At 48.2% G+C, this 21353-nt stretch overlaps 2 protein-coding genes across 3 annotated transcripts in view; one reads left to right on the top strand and one right to left on the bottom strand.

Moving 5' to 3' along the window:
* Positions 1-21353, bottom strand: part of LOC117896500 (protein timeless homolog) — a 68541-nt gene that overhangs the window by 8186 nt on the left and 39002 nt on the right. The gene's annotated exons all lie outside the window — the stretch shown is intronic.
* Positions 67-20074, top strand: LOC117896501 (insulin-like growth factor-binding protein complex acid labile subunit). Of its 2 annotated transcripts, XM_034804848.1 has the most exons (4): positions 67-232; positions 622-1041; positions 13951-15990; positions 18917-20074. In XM_034804848.1, the coding sequence occupies exons 3-4, from the start codon at positions 14848-14850 to the stop codon at positions 19880-19882; spliced, it is 2109 nt and encodes a 702-aa protein (XP_034660739.1). In that variant the 5' UTR covers positions 67-232; positions 622-1041; positions 13951-14847; the 3' UTR covers positions 19883-20074. The 2 variants fall into 2 exon arrangements, with proteins under 2 accessions (XP_034660739.1, XP_034660740.1); XM_034804849.1 differs by lacking the exons at positions 67-232; positions 622-1041 and adding an exon at positions 9737-9771 and having other exon boundaries at positions 14103-15990.

The following is a 21353-nucleotide window of genomic DNA, read 5'->3' as shown; positions in this document are numbered from 1 at the left end:
CGAGCATCACTGGCTTAAAAGCATGTCCTGGCCGCCTGTGTAGCTCAGTTCAGTGCTGAATACACCAACGCCAGGACACGCGATAAAGCCCACAGGCGGAACCAAGTCGGGACAGCGCGACAAAAGCTGACAAGTGCCGAGTGCCAACAAACATAATTAGGCTGCTGCCCGACACACGCGCTCGCGCCTTCACCATCATTTTGTGTGCAGCTAAAACGAGTGCCAAGAACAGGTAGACAGATCAGCCTTCAAGTGCTCAACGCAACTGCGGCTGATAGTGTGTGTGTGTGTGTGTGTGTGATTGAGAGTGTGTGTGTGAGTGAGTTCGAGATTTGTTGTCTGTGGCCTGCTTCCGCCTCGGCTAAAGTCAGAAAGTCAGAAAAGTTTTTGCAGGCTGGCAGCAGCAGCGGCAGACAGCAAGGCGTCTCAGCCGGTGTCCCGGGCATTTGGGTGGCTTCTTGGGTTGGCTTTTAGTTTTGCGTCACAATTAATACGCCTGCCTCCCTGCTGCCTGAAGCAACTTGTATAATTTAGTGTGAATGTTCAGGAAGTCAGCAGGCGCTGTTCTTAAAGCCTGTCAGTCAGTCAGCGGTGTAACCTTAAAGTGAAATCTAATTCCAGCAACCCTCAACGCAAACAAACACAAAGCAATGTGAGATAATCATAAACACAGCACAAAACGAAAACGAAAACTCGAAACAGCAAAGAGCCGAAAACCAAACAAAAACAGTGCAAAAAGTAAGCGAGAGAGAGAGAGAGAGAGAGAGAAAAAAGCGAATTTTAAACGTCTGCAAATTAATCAACGTGCTAGGAAACTCGACAGACAAACTGTCGTCGGCACAGGATCAAGTCCTAGACAACTTATCACTGAGGATTTACGGACAGACCCACAGACAGAGAGCGAGAGAGAGAGTACAGCCAGGCAGCAGCTAATCAACGGCCACAGACGACGCGAAGGCTACACCCAAGCCCCAGCCGCGGGAGGAGCAGTGGCAACAGCAGCCGCCGCCTCATTTGGCCACTGCGGATTATGTTAATTAGGTAATTTTTGCTTTGATTACTCGTACCTTTGGGAGGCAGCAGCAGCAGCAGCAGCAGCAGCAGCATTTTGTGTTTGCTTTTGGTCCACGGTCCGCGCTGCTTACATATTTATGAAATTTTCATGCAAATCGCGACTAATTCATTCACATTTTAGCCGCTGCCGCTGCCGCTGCTGCTGCTCAGTTTTAATTTTGCGCCTTAATTGCAAGACAATTTTTTCTCGTGCTGCGGATGAGTTTTAGTTAAGAATTTCATAATTAGCCAGACGCAAGGCAGCAGCGAAAATTGAAAAAGTTTCACCCATGCCTAAAAAGAAAAGCCAAAAACAATCATTTTCGCCGTGGAATGACAACTGGCAGTCCATTAGTCGCTGGAGCTAATCAAAGGCGAGTGAAAAATTGAAAATTAATTTCAAATTTCGAAACATAATCAACACTTGGCCAAAATCAATTCATGGCCATGGCATCCAATTAATATTTAAATGAGCATTCAACAATGAAGCCCAACCGCTGTGGGTCCTCTCGGTAATGGAATTGGCATTAATTATTGCATGGAATAATTTATTTAGCAGCTGACATTTAGAGTTTGTGTTGCTTGATTTGATTTGATTTGATCGAAATAAAAACAATATCAAATATTAATTTCATTTACATAAGAACTCGATGCCCCAAAGGCCATGGACACAGCCAACCTATAACTGCGGTTGGCTCCGGCCGGCCCGCAGTCAATTGCACAAATTCCATAAATTAAGATCTGGGAATGCAGAGAGCAAAATGCAAATCCCAGGCTCCTGGGAGCGGCAAACCAACTTGTGAATGGATAATGGAAACAAAAACAGAAACTGCCAGCCTGCAGGCTTTTTGCGCAACTTTGTGTACAGGGCCGAGCTCCTGCTGCTGCCCCCTGTCCCTGCCTCAGCCTCTGCCTCCTTTCTATCGATAATTAAATTGTGAAATTGCGAGCTGGCACAATGGCATTGTGGCTGGAGAAAGCTTGGACAAGTTTTGAGGCCGGCCTTGGGCTCACAAGTGTTTCTCCCATGATTTTCATTTGCAATTTAATTTGATTGATTTTTTGCATTGTTTCGAATGAAATTCATGCGCCTGAATTATGCATGCAAAGCGGGAAAAGTATTACGGAACTCCAGTGGGCCAGTCTGTTATTTATAGCAGTAAATGCTGCAAAAATAAATGCCAATTTATGTACAAATCGTGGCCCAGGTGGCGAGTACATAATGTCAGGCATAAACCATTTGACAGGCGAATTAAGTCAACGCTAATTCGACTTTTATCTATCCTGGCAATAAAACGCAGACAGTCAGCCGTTCAGCCGTTCAGCCGTTCAGCCGTTCAGCTGCTCGAAAAGCCATAAAGTCCGAGTTTGCGGGGTGGCAATTAATGCAGCCCCAACATCTAATGAGAAGGCAGCAAAAGTGCCGCCAGATAGCACACGCACCCCACACTCCTGGGGGGAGGACAGCTACCGTCTATGTGGGGGTTGCTTGACAGCAGGATGGAGTCTCAATTAAGGCTGCCAGCAGGCAGGTGGGCAGGCAGTGTTGCGTATGTAAGTGCCCCTCCTGCGGTTGAGGGCACGGAAGGAAACTTGATATTCTTGCATAATAATGCGAGTATTTCAAACTCAATTTACACAAAACTTTTAATCAATGCTCAGACACACTTCGGAGCCTGTTGTCTGCTGCTGAAAATATGGGAACATTTTGATCTAATTAGTGGGAATTTCCCAGCCGCTCTACCCCAATTACCTGAAACGCTGCAAGAATTGCCAGTGATTCAGGCAAAAGTTATTGCTCGCACGAGCAGCATATGCTGCCACCACAGTGCGTATGAGTGATGCGGGTAGCTGCCACAGCAGCACTCGAGACAGGCTGGAGGAGCGGAGCCCCATTCCCGCTTTGTTTGCGGCCACCTGCAATCACGTGCCTCGTGTTGTGGCAATCAAAATCGTTAGCTGCAGCCCGAGCAGGGTCCCGTTCGTCCCTTCCATGTGCGGCGGCAAATAATCAAATATTTTTGCGACTACAAAGGGACGCAGCGATGTACGACAGCCAGTTGGAAACTTAAAGCCAGTGAAAGTAAATCCGATTTAGAGCCGTAAAACGGCAGCAGCCACAACGGGCTCTGGGCTCTCGCCCGCGCTGAAACAATTTGCATATTTATGAAGAAGAACGGCCTTTGATAAAGCGCCACAGCAGCAGGAGACGACTGGCTGGCTGGCTGGCTGGCGGTTGCTTTAAGCTGCTCCAAATTGAAAAACGCAGACAGACGAAAAGGAAAAGAAACAAATGTAAATGCCGCCGAGACGAGGATGCTGAGGATGAGAATGAGGATGAGGCTGAGCCTGAGACTGTGAGGTTTGGGGGCTTGCAACAATAATCTGCGCTGATTTACGATTTACAGGCGCAAAATAGACATCGCCCGGCTTCAACTCCAGTTGCGGCATGAGGAAACAGACAATTTGCGTGAGCAATTTGCAGTTGATGGCGACACACGCCCCCAGTCCCAGGCAGCCCACTCCCCAGCCACACAGCGCCATCGTCTGAATTGTAAAACATTTTTTGCGAGTGCGAAACAGCACAAAATATTACACACTGATTTTGATCGCTGGCTTTATATTGTTCAAGGGCTGCCTTTTCACTTACAAATAAATGGTGGCGCAAAAAAATATGTAAAAGGGAGAAATGCGTCTACCCGTGGCGAAATATTTAACGCGGAGTTTTGCTCCGGAATGCTGCAATTTTTAAAGCAATCTGCGAGCAAATGAAGCATTTTAAGGGTTTATATTTATGTGTTCCACTTAAACTTTACAATCCATTTTAAGATGTTGGATAAGCAGTGGTAGAAGGGAAATCTGTCTACCCGTGGAAATTATTAAGTACAATAAAATCAGCAAATAAAAGGGAATAAAATGCCAAACATTTCGCTGCACATTTAAGTGTCAGAAATTCTCTCCACTTCGCTGCAATATTCATAATTATAAATCGCAAAATTCGAACTATTTTCCCACACGGAATAAATGCCTACAAAAATAAACGTAACCCGTATGGCCCCCAAAGCGAACTCATTTTGTAATCATTGCTAAAACATATGCCAGCAGATTTGCCATTTGAAAGCTTTTCAGCTTTACTTTAACGCTTGACATGCAGCCAAAAATACATATGTATATGTTGACATAGTTTTTCAATAATAAGTACTCCAAAACCTGAGTGCACATTTGTGCATGTTCCACTGTGCACACACACATACACATACGTATGTATGTACATTTGTACATGCACAAATATGGGTAAACAGTTGACATATGAAGTTGATATTACCAAAAACCCACTTCCGTTAGAACTTGTACTTAAGCACACACACTCACACAGAGACGAATGGCCAACATTTGACTACATTTCCTTAAGCAGAATGACTTTAACAGTGCAAATGGAACTCAAGCACACACACACAGGCTTGTGTGCGTACAGCCAGCACACAGGTAAGCAGAAGCGTAGGCAGAAACTGTGCAGGGGGGAGCTTTCAGCTGAGAGTAGCTGAGTGCAGCGCCAGCCACTGCTCACGCAATTATGAGCAAAGCTGCTCTCGCTATTATGAGCAATAATGAGCATAAGGTTAGTTGCTCTCCGCGTCCCCTTTCGACTACGTCTCTGTCGAGCAAGCGTAACCGTAATGCCGCACACAGAGCGAAATCTCACCGTAATGCCTAATCCCAGACATTAAAGTGTTGCGCCAACAAAGTGATTTGTTGTAGACAAAGCGGCCGCATACTGTGAGTTGCCACCCCCTCGACCTCATGCTGCTGCTGCTGCTGCTGCCTCATCCGCATCGTCTCTTCCATCAGCATTTCGCCCCCCTCATCAGTATCGCACAAAGGGAACGGAGGCATTGCAAATAATCTTTGCAGTAAATACGCATCAAAAAAGCTCCGCGTGTGTCTGTCTGTCTGTGTGTAGGTCTCTGTCTGGGGATCATTATTTGCCCAAGTGGGAAACAAAACGTCGGCAAAAAGTTCTGCGTAGCAAATGTCGCACATGACTGCGGCACACTGTGTGCGTGCGAGCGCGTCTATGTGTCCTGCGTGTGCTCTATGCGTATGTGTTTGAATGTGTAATTTAAGCATTAGAGACGCGTAAACCTTAACGGGGCTCAGAGAGCCGTGCCGCACACACACACACAGACATGGAAATTGAATAAATTATGCGTGTCATCACATGCCGGGGAGAGGCTGGGCGGGGGCCACGAGCTGGAGCACGAGCAGCCGCCACCGGCTTAGGGTTGCCTAGCTGCAATTTGTGTGCGACGACGACGACGACAACATTCAACGGCATTTAATTAAGCATTTTGTATTCATCGGAAATGTCATAAAAACGATGGCAGGGCCGGGGGGGGGCTGCACATGTTGCACGGGATATATGACCTGCAATGCTGCAAGTAATCGAGATTTACTGAGGCCTCATGCAATTACCAGAGACATCCCTTCTTCTCCATTAAAGATTCTTCCTGTTTGCTTTCCAATTTAACAATTTTTTCTACGCTGATAATTTATTTACGCCTTTGGGGGCGTCCCTGAGCGCCAAGTCACGTAGCTGGGTGACAAACCAGAAAGAGGAATAGTAAAAATATGCAAAATAGTTGTGGGCCAGCGCGGCATAACTCGGGCATATCCCATTTCAAGGTCTGTTTAAACAGGCAGGAAGGTGGCAGTAAGCTTCCAGCGGGGGTCCTACAACCCGTTGATATCCCCCGCCAGGGCTTTGAAGTGCGAGCCTGTGTATCCTTTTGTGTAACCTTTTCGTCAATTCTAATCCCCTCGGCGAGTGGCAAAGCTAAAACAATAAGCAGCCAGCTAGGCGACAAAGTTTCGGGTCGCCCACACATATGCAACACATTTGTGCTGTAAAGTTATCCTTGAAAATATTTAGCAGCCACTCAGCGGCACAGTTAACCAGCTGCCCCCCGAGGCGACACCTACAAGGCACCTTTGCGCCGCAGCCTCCGACTGTGTTTGTGTTTGTGTTGCGGCAAACTTTTTTAGACAGCAAACACTTTTCCATCGATTTTTCTCGACGCCTTTTTTCGGTCTTACTTTCTCGTGTGCAGTGGCTGAGGCTGGAGCTGCTATCTTTCTGCTGCCTGAATGCTGTTTGTTTTTATTTTCACACTTTGGCTTTGGCTTTTAGTGCTTGGCACGGACAGACACGGACTACCAGCATCATCATTTGGTATTCAACGTGGCATTAAGGTCAGGATATCTGGGATTTATAAGTTTTGTTGGCAGCAGTTCCACGCAGGCCCACGCGCTTATTTATGCAATGGCCAAGGGGCCAAGGCAAAAGGCAAAAGGCAGAAGAAAACGAGAAGCAAACACATCCTTATCGTTATGCGTGTGGCTTGCACTTTGCCACATCATAAGTGGCAGCCGCTCCTTTGACTTTGCCACATCTTAAGTGGCAGCAGCAGCAGCTCTCCTTTTGGCAGACATTTATGTAGATATAATTTCAATCGAATTAAATGCCAGGCCATCAAAATAAAGTTAAAAGCACCCCTCTTCGGGGGCTCCCTCCTCACATTTTGTTAACATTTTCCATGTTTTTTGTTGCGAGCATCCCAAGCATAACTCTGGCGCCTGTTGTTTAAACTGTTTCCTTGCCATTGTTGGACAACAAAAGTTCGCTGCCACGCCCCCCGCCGCCGCCCACTGCACTTTCGACACTTTTATGCCTCACGGTCAAATTGTTATGGCTTATAATGAATGCCAGAGCTGGAGCCGGAGCTGGTGCTGGATCCCGAGACGTTGCCTGCGAAAGGCGAACAATAAATGTTGAAAATAAAATATGCGAAATGCAGCACGCCGCCGCGTGGGCGTGGGCGTTGGACTTCAATGGAGGCGTGTGGGCGTGGGCGTGGAACACGGCAGCAGCAGCAGCGGCAACGCAAGCAGCATAACAAATTAAAAACTTTGCCGAGTTTTCTTTTCCTTTTGCCAGCAAAATGTTTTGCCATTAAAATATGAAAAATTGCTTAATAATTCAGCCCAGCCGGGAGGCAAAGTTAAAGCAGCGAATAAGCATGGGAAAAATGGGCAACGCAGATCCGTTTCGATTTGTTCTAAACAGCATGCAAAACCATAACTTTTGGGCATATCCCAAACACATCTTCACTGAGGGACGCTCTGGCGAAAATTGCATCAAATCTCGTTCAAAACTTTTCACCAAAAATCGCTTGAGGCGAGGTCCTGACATCCCCTCATTTGAAACACATTAAGCATATTTCGTATGCTAATTCACTAATTGCCACTCTAATCATCGGCGCACGACAGAAATTACCAGCATATATCAAGCGGCTCAAGGACCTGAGCCCTTGAACCCTTTGCAGGCCGCGTTGCGTGCTGGAACTTGTGATTTCCGGCACATTAATTTCAATTCCACAACAAAACAAGAGGGCGATATGCCCGTTGAGGACACGGCGCATTTGGTAAATGCCTTAATGGCCTAATTTTTGTTTTTCCCGAAAAAGCGAAGACACAAAGGCAGGCACAGACACCGCGCCGCAGACTTTGGCTTGGCACACAAAAAATACGACAGTTATGCGTGTAATATTTTGTTCCTTTTGTGTAGGGATACTGAGACTGGTGCTGGCAAATTATCATTGAAAGTTCTGAGTGGCAGACAAGGCACAGCAATCGTTAAGGGTTTGTCGGAGGGTTCGTTGGCTGCCGCTGCCTTGTGGCCCATGAAATGATGTCGTAAAAATTTAAAGTTTGCTGCCACACCGAGCCAGAGCCAGAGCCAGAGCCAGCCCCCCCACAATTTGATACTCGAAAAATGGAGCGTAATGTGCGTTAATGTAAATGGCGCGGCGTATTACTGACAAGTGCCAGGGTCTGATAAATGGCTGCCGAGGCAGATTTATGCGCAGGCACAAGCGCTAATTGCCGAAGAAGTTGTCAGTTGTGAGAGGAATGCGGAGTTAGAGGGTTGCAGCAACTCCGCAGCTATATCGATGTCAAAGGGGAAACTGGCAGAGTGGAGCTGGGAATCTGTCAGGGGATCAACAAGCGCCCGGCCCGCCAGCTATGAAAATTAAAAGACACAAAATGCCAAAACTTGACGACACAGAGAGACACGGACAAGGACCAACGAGAGGGGATTTCAGACAGCCACAGAGAACGAACAAACAAATGCCGTTGACAACCACAATCAAAATAAAAGACGAGAAATATTCAGTGGGGAGGAGAATATCGAATGGGAATGGCTGGTGAACTCTGACACGAAATACTCGTAGAAAAAATCGACAAAAATATGAAACGAATTTTTGTACGGCAACTTGGTTACAGAGGGGCAAATATTTGAGTAATTTGAAGGCAGAACTGGGAGCTTAGATTACCAGCAAAAAGGGTCTCCAAAATTCTACATATTGTAACTTCAAGGGCATGGAGCAGATTCATTTGCACTGCCAATGCCCGCCAACTCAACGGACGGACATGCCCGAACCTTTGTGGATTTTTCTGAATTTTTGTGGACCATTTTTGCACTTGCAGTGGGAAATGTGAGACCACTTCAAAGCAGCGAAAAGGAAAAACGCATAAGCGCAGCAGCCCAATTATTGATTTTGCACTAGTCACAGATTTAGTTTCAGCAAAGAGCCAAAGAACTTTAAGGGCCATGGCTTTAAGTGTCTGTCCAAACAGAGAGCAACTGAGAAGACACTTAATGAGACCAGCAACGCACAGGGCCAGGCCAGAACACGGTCTCAAGTGATGTCCGAGCCGAGAAGAATGTCTGTCTGCACAGGGCATGTGGCGTGTGTGTGGCAGCGACTGTAATCCGGCTATCAGCTTTCAGAGGCGTTGCCAGTGAGACACGTATCTCAGATTTAATGGTCAACCAAAGGCAATTTGGCAAATTATTAGAAAATCATTGTGTCACTCGAAGGAAATATGAGTGGCCCACAGACAGACAGAGGGACAGAGAGAGAGTCCCCCAACTACCAAGACTCCTGGCTGTCAGCTACACAATTTGTCCCGGCTCCAAGGGGATGCTGTAACTTGAGCAAATATAATATTAACAATAAGTAATAAGGGCAGCAAATGAGTGCTCCACCATTTATGCACAGTTATTGAAAAAGTTTTTCAATTTCAGTGAAAGCTTCGCCACACAAGAACCAAAACCAAAACTAAGCCACGACAGCAAAAAGGGTTTACAAAATATGAGCGTAACATCATAAAAATGAGTGCCAGGCAGGCAGCCTTAGCGTATTGTCTGACTGCTGCCTTATTTTTTATTTAAAAAATTGTTTTGTGGCCCATTCACCGCACTCAAGGTCCCAGGTCCCAGGTCCCAGCAGGCCAGCGGCTGGCAAAACCCAAATTGGGCTACCAAAAGAAAGCCCAAGACGTAGACGCTGGCACAAAGGCAAAATGGAATACACATAAAAATAGGAAGAACGGCAGGAAGCAAAAGCAGCAACCAAACAAACACACACAAGGGGCCCAGACCAAAGCCTTCAGGGCCTTCAGCGATTTTTCACAACACAATTTAACAAATAAAAGCAGAGGGAAAAACTACAAAAAAAAGAGAATAAATAAGAGGGTGGGGAGGGGAAGCGCACACGCATACAAATAAAACAATAAAAGCCGCACACACAAACACACACAAAACACTCAGAGGCAGAGGCAGAGGCACAACCACGGACAAGAACAACAACAAAAGTTTATTACAGATTTTACTTATGTGTTTTTGGTTAGTGGGGAGGCTGCTCCGTTGGGTGGGATGGGAGGGTTCCCTTTTTGCCGCAGGGCATTAATAAAGAGCGAGCACAACATGATGGCAGAATGCGAATGCGAAAGTCAATGACATGCGAGTGCGCGCCGCCCCCAAGAAGTCGCTGCGACACCCGCTGACAAATCCCCACAAGAACAGTGCCTCAAGGATGTGCCGGCAACAACAAAAACTTTAACTGCTCAGCGACAGAGATATGAGTGGAAAATGTTGTGAAACTATTTTGGAAGTGCCAGTACATAAGCAAAAGGAAGATTTTTTGCTGTGAAAATATTATTTGCTCAACGAAACGAACGCCCATAAGTTGCCTTAAAGAATCTTCTTGCCACCTGAACCCACACCGAAACAGCAGCCACTGAGAAACTTTTGGGGGAAACCAATTTTGGGAGCACTCTCCCAGCAGCGCAGCCTGTGAAAAAAAAACCCTCAACAGCCTCTGCCCTACGTTATCGATATGCTTCTTCAATGCCCAACCAAGCAGCCACTTTGGCCGCCTGTCTGTCAATATCTTAGCGGCTCTTGCCGCCAAATTGCCAGCTCGTTCAGGCTGTTCCAGCTGACAGTCGAAAAGCCTGAGAATAAACTTTAATTTGAAAACTTTTTTATGCGCAGCAAATAAAAACGGCAAATCGATGTCTGTGCGAATCGCCCAAAAAGTGTCGCAGCAAATTGTTTGCCAAGTGCTTGGTTGGACATTCGGCTTAAAGATGCCGGATTCCAGTTCCACTCCCAGAGCCACATGCATATGCCACGTAGCGGCACGTGCGGCCAGACGTGCCCGACATTGACACAGATGCAGCAGAAGGATTCGCCTCCATGTCGCTCACACAAGGTGAAGGCGAGTGAGCGAGCGAGCGAGCTCTATGAAACCCACGGCAAAGCGGGAAGTGTATTAAAAAGGCAGCAAACAAAAGGGAGGATGGAGATAGGAATGCATATAGAAACTTTGGGAGCGCACTTAAACAATAAACATGCCCGGCATGCAGAGCATCGAAAGAGCAACCAAGCAGGCAGCCCACCAGCCCAACAGCAATAACATTTCCATGCAAATAAAGCAGGGACACACACAGGGACACACAAGGAAAGACTGGGCAGTAAATGCTGCGCTGTGCTGGTAAAAATGCTGAAGCTGAAGCTGAAGCTTGAACTGCAGTCGGTCGAGACGGGGAATAGATACAATTTTGTGTGTATTTTGTTGCACCATTGAGCGCGCCACTGAAGCAAAAAGCAGAGTCTCAAGCAAGGGCAAACGGGCAGGGGGCTTGGGCGCACTCAATGAAATGCAATGGCGGAGCACGGGTGGCCATATGGCTGTCCTTGCTGTCAACTGCATTTGCATTTGCTGATAAAGCCATGTCGGGGTGAGGGTTGGGTTAGAGTTTGGGTTACGGTTTGGGTTTGGGTTCTGGGCATCTAAGAATAAATCACTGACGTATGTATGGCATCTGGGAGGGTGTTGGGTGTTGGGTTGTGGGCTGTGGGCTGTGGGGCTGCTGCGCTGCAAAATCCAATTTCAGCTCTCACCCAGAGTGCGCCTTGGATTTTATTTAAGCAGCACGCTTTCCTTTCGTAATTTTTTTTCTATGCGCAGCTTTTGGTATCTTCTTTTTTGCTGTGCAGCTTTTGGCCTTTGCATCTGTGCCCCGCCTTTGTGCTGCTGGCCGCTTGCCTCTGCTCCTTCTGGCATTTGCATCCTCAAATAATGTACTCGAGCCATTCTGTGCACTGCGCAAGTTATTTGCTTTGTCCTGGGCATTTGATTAACTAACAAAAATATGCAATGAAAGAATAAAGTAACTAAGGAAATTTTGCAATATAAACGCAAGACAGCAGAGGGGGGAAATGCCCTCAAGCAACCCTCGCTAATGTCGCGTCGTAAAACACAGCAGCCCGGAGAGTAAACAGGAAAAATATGGCACACCAATTTGCAAATTATTTTCAAGCTGGCATAAAATATACTGACAACCGACGGGGCAGGACCAGAAACCTCGTCCAAAATAAAAAGGGAGCACCCCTCAGCGGTACAGTGGGATGCGTCAATCTTCAACGAGCAAATAGACAGCAACACACACACACCCCACCCACAGGATGTCCCCTCGCCCTACCCCTGTTGTTGCTGTTGATATTTCCCCCTCATTTGTTGTTGGTTTTTGGAATCGACTTTCATGTCAATTGACTTGCGTCTGTCTGTCTCTCGAGGGAGGGGTGGGTGGGGGGCCGGGTGCGTTGACTGAATGTCGCCAAACTTATGGCCCAAATTTTACTGTTACTCCGTTCTGTTATGTAAGCAAACGGCAGCAGAAATGAAATGAGATGCCAGGCAGCACCTTGATGATATTTGTCAATAAATTTAAACGTAAAACCCAGGCAGGGCTTTGCTATGTACAAATTTACACACAAATACACCCATACATATGTACATACTCTTGTATATTTGTATGTGTGTGTGTGTGTGGTGTGTTTTTTTTTGTGGGTTTTTGGCCACAAAAGCAAACAATTTACAAATAAAACAGCTAATAGATATGACTGGCAAGACATTTTCTTAAAGGATTTTAGAACAGTTTCAAGCAGATTTTAATTCAATTTCAACCATGACAAAAGGAACAACCAACTCTAGTTTTGGATAGCTTAATCCATGGTAGCTATTGGGGTACCAGCTGCATTCACATGCCAAAACTGTCAAGGTGTCCACGCTACGCTTTGAGCCATTAAGCAATGCAAGCAGCAGCCCTTTTTTAGAAGACTTTAAGACAAAAAATAAAACAATTTAAGCATTTGTTTAGAGTCTAAACTTTAGAGAAACATTAATGTTGTTTTCTGTTAGTTATTTAGTAGCTGGAATGGCAATCAGTGGCGAAGTTCATTGTGGAAAATCCTTGCTAAATAAAGTAAATTAAAAGTAATCAAACAAATAAAGTGCGACACAAGCTGATGCCTAAGAAAATGTTTATTAAATTAAACAAGTTGCAGCTGTGGCATGATGGTTTATTGAGATGAGTCTATTAAGTGTTTTATTGAGTAATTGACACCTCTCAAATGGGACTCTCACGCACTGACACACTGTTAACCCCTGCTGAAAGTGATCACCCCACGAAATTCATCCATCAATGCAGTGCAAATAGACTCGCATGTGGCTCCACTTTTGGGGTTATCAAAATGCCATGTTCGACTTTAAGTAGACATTGACAAATTAATTTACGAGGATTGAAAAAAAAAAACGCATGGCAGAAGGGGATGGGACAGAGGACAGAGCAGGTCAGAGCAGTGGAGCAGAGAGCAAAGCAAAGCAGAGGAGCGGATAGCAGAGCAAAGCAGAGGAGCGGAGAGCAGAGCAGAGCAGAGCAGTGGAGAGTAGAGCAGAGAAGCGGAAAGCAGAGCAGAGGAGCGGAGAGTTGAGCAGATAGCAACGCAGTGGTGAGCAGAGCGGAGAGCCTCCCATTCGAGCATCATTAGGCCCCCCTCCGGCAATGAGTAAATCAAATTTGCGTCGTTTTGGGCTACCAGATGCTGTGGATTGTGGATTGTGGGTTGTCGGTTGACAGTTAGGTTGCACACACACACACACACACTGGGCTGTTGGCCGTGTCGCTTGTCTACGCCGGAAATGAAATGACCCAGTTAAATGATTTATGGCAAAACAGACGGACACACGCATATGTTTGGGTGCCGGAGGGGGTTTATGGCCGTAGCTTAGTGGCAGTGGCGTGCGGCTGACAGGCGGGACAACCCGTTCGCCGCTTGGGCCTGGACCCAAAATCATGGCTCTTGGCTCGTTTGCTCGCTGGCTGAGGCTGAGCTGCTGTTGAAATTATAATTTCATTAGCTGCAATCAACATAAAAATAACACTAAAGCCAACGGCCAAAGCGCTTTGAAGTCGTAAAGCCAAAGTAGAAATTAAGAAGGGATAAAAAAATAAAAACACAGAGAGAGCACACCCACACCCACACCCACAGAGGGGACACACAGATACTTACACCCACACAGATAAATGCTGAGCGAGCTGCGAGAGCGAATTAAAAGCAAATTTTACCTTTGGCACATTTCGTATTCACACAACAACAAAGAGCAAACGCGTAATTACAAGCAATTTTTTCACGTTTTATTACAGATTTTATACACGCAACGACAGCGGGCGGCCAACGACAACGACAACGACAGGGGAGCACTTTCCACTGTAATGTGACAACAGTTGGCCATAACAACAACAATAACAGGGAGAACAAAGGGCAAGCAGGATAACAACCAGGACAACAACATCAGGAGGAGAAGAGGAGCAATGCTGTTCGCTTTTTAATTGACATTTGCTCGAGTTGAGTTGCGTTTTGTTCAACAGCAATTAGCTGGCCAAGGAAAACTTAAACGAAACAGAGGAAAAAATCAGCAAAGCAGAGAGGAAAGAAGAGAGGGCAGAGCGGGAGCTCGCGGTGAAAAACAACAAAAGAGAGCAATTAAAATTGTAAAACAATTGCAGAACTGCTGAAAAATTGAAAGCAGAAAACAGCAGCAGCAAATAACAAACGAACCCGCGGCCAAAATAGAATGATCAAGTTGATTTAATTAAAAATTAAAAACATTTCAACCCGCGACGTGCCCTTGCCCCTCCATCGGGCAATGAAATTTTAACAAGAACATTTGAGCAATGGCCGCTGCAAGGGAAACGCAGCCATTGCCATTGGCAGTGCCCTCAGGCGTAGGTTCAGACACAGATTCAGATTCAGGTTCAGGCTTCGGCTTCAGCTGCGACCCCAGCACCTGCTGTTGACACTTGTCACATGCCTGGCCAAGAGGCGCGCACGTGACGCCCGCCCTCTCACAGCAAAAGTGAATGAATGAATAAGGAAATGAATGACCCAGCCAGCCATATTCAAAATTGAACGTTTAAACGTTTGCACGTACAGCGCATAAATTCCAAGTGAAATTAAAGGACATTTTGCCCCCAACAGGAAGGAAGGAGAGTCTACCGTAATAGCGGATAACGGGCAAAGGGGAGCAAGAGCAAGAAAAGATGGTGAAAATCGTGGCACCCCTGCGTGATGTGGGCCTGCTGCTGGCATGGTCACTGCTCCTAACGAGGTTGGCGTGCGCCCAACGTGAGGTCTCCACTCGAACCGAAGTCTCCACCCGCGCTGCTTCCGAAATCTCAACTCCATCTGCTGCCAAAGTCTCCACCAGCGCTGTTGGCAAAATCCCGACTCGCGCTGCTGCCGAGATCCCGACTCGCGCTGCAGCCGATATCTCGCCTCGCGCTGCTGCCGAAGTCTCCACTCGCGCTGCTGCCGATCGGGAGGAGCAGCAATTGTCGAAGCAGCACCGCGGCCTCAGCTACCAAAGCATCCACCGCATACTGCGCGATGAGAATGAACCAGCGAGCTTAAGGGGGGAGACAGCGAGCTTCCGGGCGGAGCAGCGCTACCAGCAGCAGCGTTTTATGCAGACGCGGCAAAAGCGTGAGCTGAATGCACCCGCCAACCGGCTGAATCTCACCAATCGCGGCCTGCGGCTGTACAACAGCAGCAGCGGGCAGTGGCAGGGCGACCTGCAGGTGATCACGTCCATGGATTTGAGCAACAATCGGCTGAGTCGCCTCAGCATCGATCACTTTCAGCAGCTGCGGCAGCTGGATGTGAGCAATAATTCACTGAGTGGCATACCTCTCAGCCTGGCCGACAGCAGTCCCTCGCTGCCGCTGGTGACACTCGACTTGTCCTGCAATCGGTTCAGTCGGCTGTCGTCCAACTTCTTTGCGCAGCGACTGCCGCAGCTGCGGCACCTCAACCTCGCCCACAACCTGCTGGGCAACGTGTCCCGTGAGACGTTCTACAACCTGCTGGAGCTGCAGACGCTCCTCCTCAGCCACAACAACATCTCGGACATTGACTACGAAACGTTTCTGGCGCTGCCCAATCTACAGCACTTGGATCTGTCCCACAATCGTCTGAGTGGATCCGCCATTCGGGCACTCCAGGGCATACCCGACTTGGTTAGCCTCTCGATCGCCCAGAACCCGCAGGTGGGGGCTGCCATGCAGGAATTTGTGGCTTCCTGGAGTCTCAAGGAGCTGGATGCCAGCGGCACAGGCCTGTGTCAGGTGCCAGCCGCTCTCGCACAGTCGGTGCGCACATTGAAGTTATCCGACAACTGGCTCAAGGTAGGTTCAAAGTCATTTCCAATGCGAAATCATTGTAATCGATAAATTGCTGACTCCATGAGCCGTGCTAGCGCCAGTGCGGAGCTCCAATGAACCGCAATTTGACGCTTTTGCCGACAATTAACGGCACATTCCAAGCAGACACTTGCCAGCTGTGGTTCTGGCTTTGACTCTGGGGCTGTCTCTGGCACTGGCTCTGCCCCGGTCCCTGTTTCTGCCTCTGACTTCGCATCTGCAGGCTCCTTCCTTCCTGCTGCTCTGGGGGTGTACTGCTGCCATTAATTAGCATCTGTTATGTGGCCCGGGCTCCACTGCGTGCTTGAGTGCGCTTTCCCCCAGCCTCAGCTATCCCCCAATAGCCAGGCACCAGCCTCTGCCCCACATCCATGCCAACCGAAGCAACCGCAAGGCAATCTTGCCACGCGTATGATTTACACTTTGTTATTTTTAAATGTGCCCCCTCGCCATTTTGTTGGGCTCTCTTTTGCTTCCGCCTTCTGTGGGGCAGAGGGGACAGAATGGGAGGATAGCGGCGGGGAACAGGAAAAAGATAGCGACGAGCGCGGCAGGGGTACAGCGGTGGAAGGTTAATTTTATTTTCTGTTAATTTTAGCATCGAGAATTATTATGGGGGAAAAAGCCGGAAATTTATTTTATTGATTCTTTGAGCAGTCGCCAGAATTTTGTTGGAAAAAACTGTGGCAATCAATATCAAATTAGCAAAAGTTTAAAGCCAATTTGTGGCACTTAATGAGACACAGAGTGTTGTAGAAAAAGTGCACAAATTTGTTGTGTTTAAAGTGTTAAAATACAACGAGGGAAAACGAGCTACAAAAGCAAATTTCAATACACCAAAAGCCAAGCTAGAGACTAAAGAATATCTTATAGAAGTTGAACCCACAATTACAATCAAGTAGCAGCTATTTATGTCCGCTCTAAACACCTAATAAGTATCAAACATTATCCATAAATTGTAGATATTTATCGTAGTTATAGCAAGAGACTTCTGATCGTCTCCCTGTAAGGTATCCTCATGATAAACGCGTTAAAAACCTACAAAAACTTTTGCCGACTCCGTGGTGACTTTTTCACGCTCATCAAGCAACATTTTATTTATACGCTTTTCTGCAGCAAACTTTTCACTAGCTTTTCTGCCCAGAAACTTCCCAGCAATTGCTCATCTAAGATGGTGTTCCATAAATTTTATTAAACTGCAGCCAGGAACGGCGGGCGGAAGACTGACTCAAGTGCGAGTCCAAGAAAATATTTAGCCACGAGGGCCCCGCCTCGAGTGGAAGTGCAAGCACAATTGTTCAACTGTTAGTCTGGGCTAAGAGGACACGCCACTCAGGTCCAGTTAAGAACGTAATTAAAACACAATGTGGCCACACACAATGGAAATAGCAAAGTGCACTTCTCACTTTTCAACAAACAAAAGGGAAAATAATGGCTAGGCGGGCAGCCATCAAGTCTTAATAAGTAATTCGCCCCAAAGCAAAAAAGAAAGAACAAAAAAGACTGGGAGCTGGGGCAAAAGGAAGGCCTAAAGTAGACACTGTTCTGGCTTGATTGGCATAAGCAGCAACACGAGCTGCAGATTAGGGCGGCACAGAAAAACAGCAAAACAGATTTAGAGGGCAAACAAAAATAGACAACAATCCCGATTGCATTATGAGCATAAAGCGCCGCCAGGGCTGCGGAGGAGGCCTCGGACTGGGGCAGAGGCAGAGACTCAGGCTGCGGCTGGGACTGTGGCCCCACCCTTTGTTCAGGTATTATGGTTAAACGGCTTCAAGTGTAGACAAGCAAATGCGGCGCATAAATTGGTTGCCGTTCGCCGCTTGCCGCTTCGCCTTTTGTCCATGTCGATTATGCCAGCAGCCGTAAAAGGTGCAAAAATGCCGCCTCGTAAGCTGTTTAGGGCCAGAGAGACAAAAGGCACAGGCACAAACACAGACACAGACAGAGGCACAGGCACCGACGCTTGGCATTAATAAAATAAGGATAATTGGCATAAGCATAATCACGTTTAAGCCAGCAGACAAGCTAACGTGCAGCTGGGACGCCTGGCACCAAAACGGAGCAACAGCCCAACTATCTATGCGGGAGCTGCCGCTACTGGAGTGGCTCTGCTTCTGCCGCTACTCCTCATTGTCCCACCCCCGCTTCGCCTCCTCTGTTGCCTAGCCATTTTAATTTGCCTTCGCCTGCCTGCCTGCTGCTGCTGCTTTTGCCGAAGCTTTCGCCGCTGCTTCTGCCGCTGCTTTGGCTCGCTGCTTCTTTCTCCGCTGCTTTTGTCGCTGCTCTGCCCGCTGCTTCTGCCTCTGCCTCTGCCTCTGCTTTCGCCGCTGCTTTGGCTCGCCGCTTTTATCGGCAGTCAACACGCAGCCTTTTCATGGCAAATTATGGCGTTTAGGTGCCAGTGCTTCGCTCCCCTGCTGCTCATTCTTCTACCAATCTTCTCCTTTGCCTTTCCCTACCATGTCTGTGGCTGCACTGCCTGAGGACAGAGACGACGGGCAGGCAGGCTGTCTGGTTGGCTGGTTGGTTGGTTGCCTGCCACCACTCGTTTCATTTAACGAGTCGCGTCTATGTTTACTTTGGCGCTAGACCTAGACGAGCACTAGCCCCGAGGCATTGGCAAAAAGGGGCAAAAGAGCGCGCCTGACGAGTCTTTTGAAGTAATTATAATGGCAGATTTAAGTTAATTTTTAAACAATGCCATGCAACTCACACCTGCCGCTCTCCATGTCTGGGGCACTAATCAAATGAAGGCGGGAAGAAGAAATCTTTAGGGGGAACCCTTGCCAGTTTATTGGCAGTCAAAGTTTACGGCTAGACGGAGGTCAAGAGACCCCCAAGAGAGGTCAAAATTCATAACTTGTGCACTCCCATATGAACTAACTATTTTCTTCTCCCTTTGCAGTCCATCAACTGCGGCGACATGGACAGCTATCCGCTGCTCCAATACCTCGATCTGTCCCATTCCCGCATTGCTCATGTCGAGGACGATGCCCTGGGCCGCTTGGAGCTGTTGGAGTTCCTCTTCCTCGATCATAATCTCTTGATGCGAGTGCCTGGCAGTCTGCCCACCTCGCTGGAGCATCTCTTTTTGCAGCACAATCAAATAATGGAGCTGCCGCCGCAGTCGTTTGCAGGGCTAACCAATCTCCAGACTTTGGATGTGTCCGGCAATCGTTTGATTTTCCTGCCCGCTCTGGCACTGCCCAAGCTGCTGACGCTGAACCTGCAGTCGTCTGGTGTGGAGAGTGTGAGTCAATCGATTGTGCACACATTGCCGCAGCTGAGGGACTTGCTGCTGGAGGATAATCCCATTAGGTGCAGTGATCTGCTGAGCATTGCCGAGTGGGCCAGCCCCTGTCGCGTCGTGGATGTGGGTCAGCCGAGGGGCCAAATCGATTTGAAGCAGCAATTTCTGCAGTTTCATGACTTTTATGAGAACTTTGGCAGTCAGTGTGGCAGGAGAATGGAAGCGGGAGCAACGGAAGATGACAAAAGGCCGCCCGAGTGCAGTCTGGAGGCCACTGCACCTGCAACAGCCACGCAGCGAACTCTGCCACAAGGCAGCCAAGAGTCAAAGGCACAAGATAAGGCAACAACAACGCAGCAATCAGCCGGTAACAACATTCCTCAGTTAACCACAAAAACTTTGCGGCCAACAGAAACAACTTTGTTAGCGAAAATTCAGCAACGGCAGCAGCAACAAAAAATGCCTGGCATGCCAATTGCAACAACAACAGCATCACAGAGTCTGCCAGCTGCAGCAACAACAACAACAAAAACCCGAGCCAGCCAACTGCAACAACAACAACAACAACAGCATTGCCGAGTGTGCCAACTTTGCCTCAAACAAAGGCAACACAAGCGGTGAACAATTTGGCAATGCCAACAGCCACGAGAGCAACAACAACAGTAATTACAACAACAACAATGGCTACAACAACAGCAGCAACAACTACAACAACAATGAATTCCAACGAGCAAATGCTGCAACCACAAACAGCAACCAAACCCAAGGGACTGGCAGTGCCAAAGAACATTAGCGAACATGCAACAAGAGCAGCCACAACAAAAGCAACAACAACAACAGCAGCTACAACAACGGGTACACCAACAACACCAACAACACCAATTCAAGTGCCACAAACAATTTTAACAGCACAAAAATCTGACAAAATGCCAGCGCAAACGGGAGGCAGCGTTGATAAGTCAACTGACACTTTATTAAAATACTCCACAACAACCTCAACAACAACTACAACAACAACAGCGCGACCAGAACTGTCTACAAGCAACACATACACATCCGGTCAAGCAGCAGCAGCAACTGTGGCGCCACACAAACATGCAACGTTGCAGCTGCATATTAAGGATCGCCATCTAATTGGCACACCGCTGCTCATGCACAAGGGCGACGTGCTGCTGGTGGATGCCGAACAGTTGCTGCTGCCCGGCACAGCCACCGTGGCGGATGCGCAACAACGACGACAGCTGGAAGATAGCCAGCAGCAGCAGAAGGAGCAGCATCAGCATCAGAAGGAACACAGGCAGCACAGGGAGCAGGAAACCCGCCAGACATCGTCTGCTGATAAGCGGCAACCGGAAGCAATAAACGGCGACACAAAGTCGCCAGCAAAGACCAAGAAGAAGCCATCGTTGAGCATCAAGAAGATGACATACAGCACCAAGCATGCGGCCACAAAGATGCCGCCAGCCATGCCAACAACCCCGCGGACACAGCAGCACCAACACAGCAGCGTGAATACGCCCAAGGAAGGAGCGCTGGAGGAGCTCAACACATTTGCCCAACTGAAGGCCTACGTGGAGCTGAAGAGCGAGTCCAAGCCGGAGCACTTGATGGATCAGCGACTGGAGGGACAGCACACACTCTCGAGCAGTCATCCTGGCGTGATGCTGCTGCTGGCCTGCGTCTTGGTTGTGGTGCTGCTGGCGGGACTGGCCCACGTCTATCGCTGTGAGCTGCCCTGGCAGCGACGCGGACGTCCGGGACAGCTGCGACCGCATCATCAGCGACAGTTCAATGAGAGCGACGATGCGCACAGTTTCCTCAACTATCAGGCAGATCCTGCAAGGCTGCAGAAGTGGCACCACAGCACCCGGCGTGAGGCGCCCTACAGCTCGCCGCTGCACAATCTTCAGGCTCGAGAGCTGCAACAGGAGCAGAGCCGGCTGAAACTGGAGCAGAATCGACTGCAGCGCTGTCAGCAGTTCTATAGCGCCTCGCTGGCCAGCAGCAGCAGCGGCTCCTCGGGCAGCAGTCGCAGCAGTTTGCAATCGCCCAGCCACGAGGATAGCTACTCCATTGAGATGGCACCCAGCAG

Source organism: Drosophila subobscura, chromosome O (genome assembly GCF_008121235.1).
Source record: "Drosophila subobscura isolate 14011-0131.10 chromosome O, UCBerk_Dsub_1.0, whole genome shotgun sequence".
Lineage (NCBI taxonomy): Eukaryota > Metazoa > Arthropoda > Insecta > Diptera > Drosophilidae > Drosophila > Drosophila subobscura.
Note: the sequence above shows the minus strand (reverse complement) of the source record. Positions and strands in the feature narration are given on the sequence as shown.

Excerpts from the sequence above, each read along its gene's own strand:
- LOC117896501 (XM_034804848.1), top strand. The coding sequence starts at position 14,848 with ATGGTGAAAATCGTGGCACCCCTGCGTGATGTGGGCCTGCTGCTGGCA. Across the intron at positions 15,991-18,916 it reads TATCCGACAACTGGCTCAAG|TCCATCAACTGCGGCGACAT; the intron begins GTAGGTTCAAAG and ends CTCCCTTTGCAG.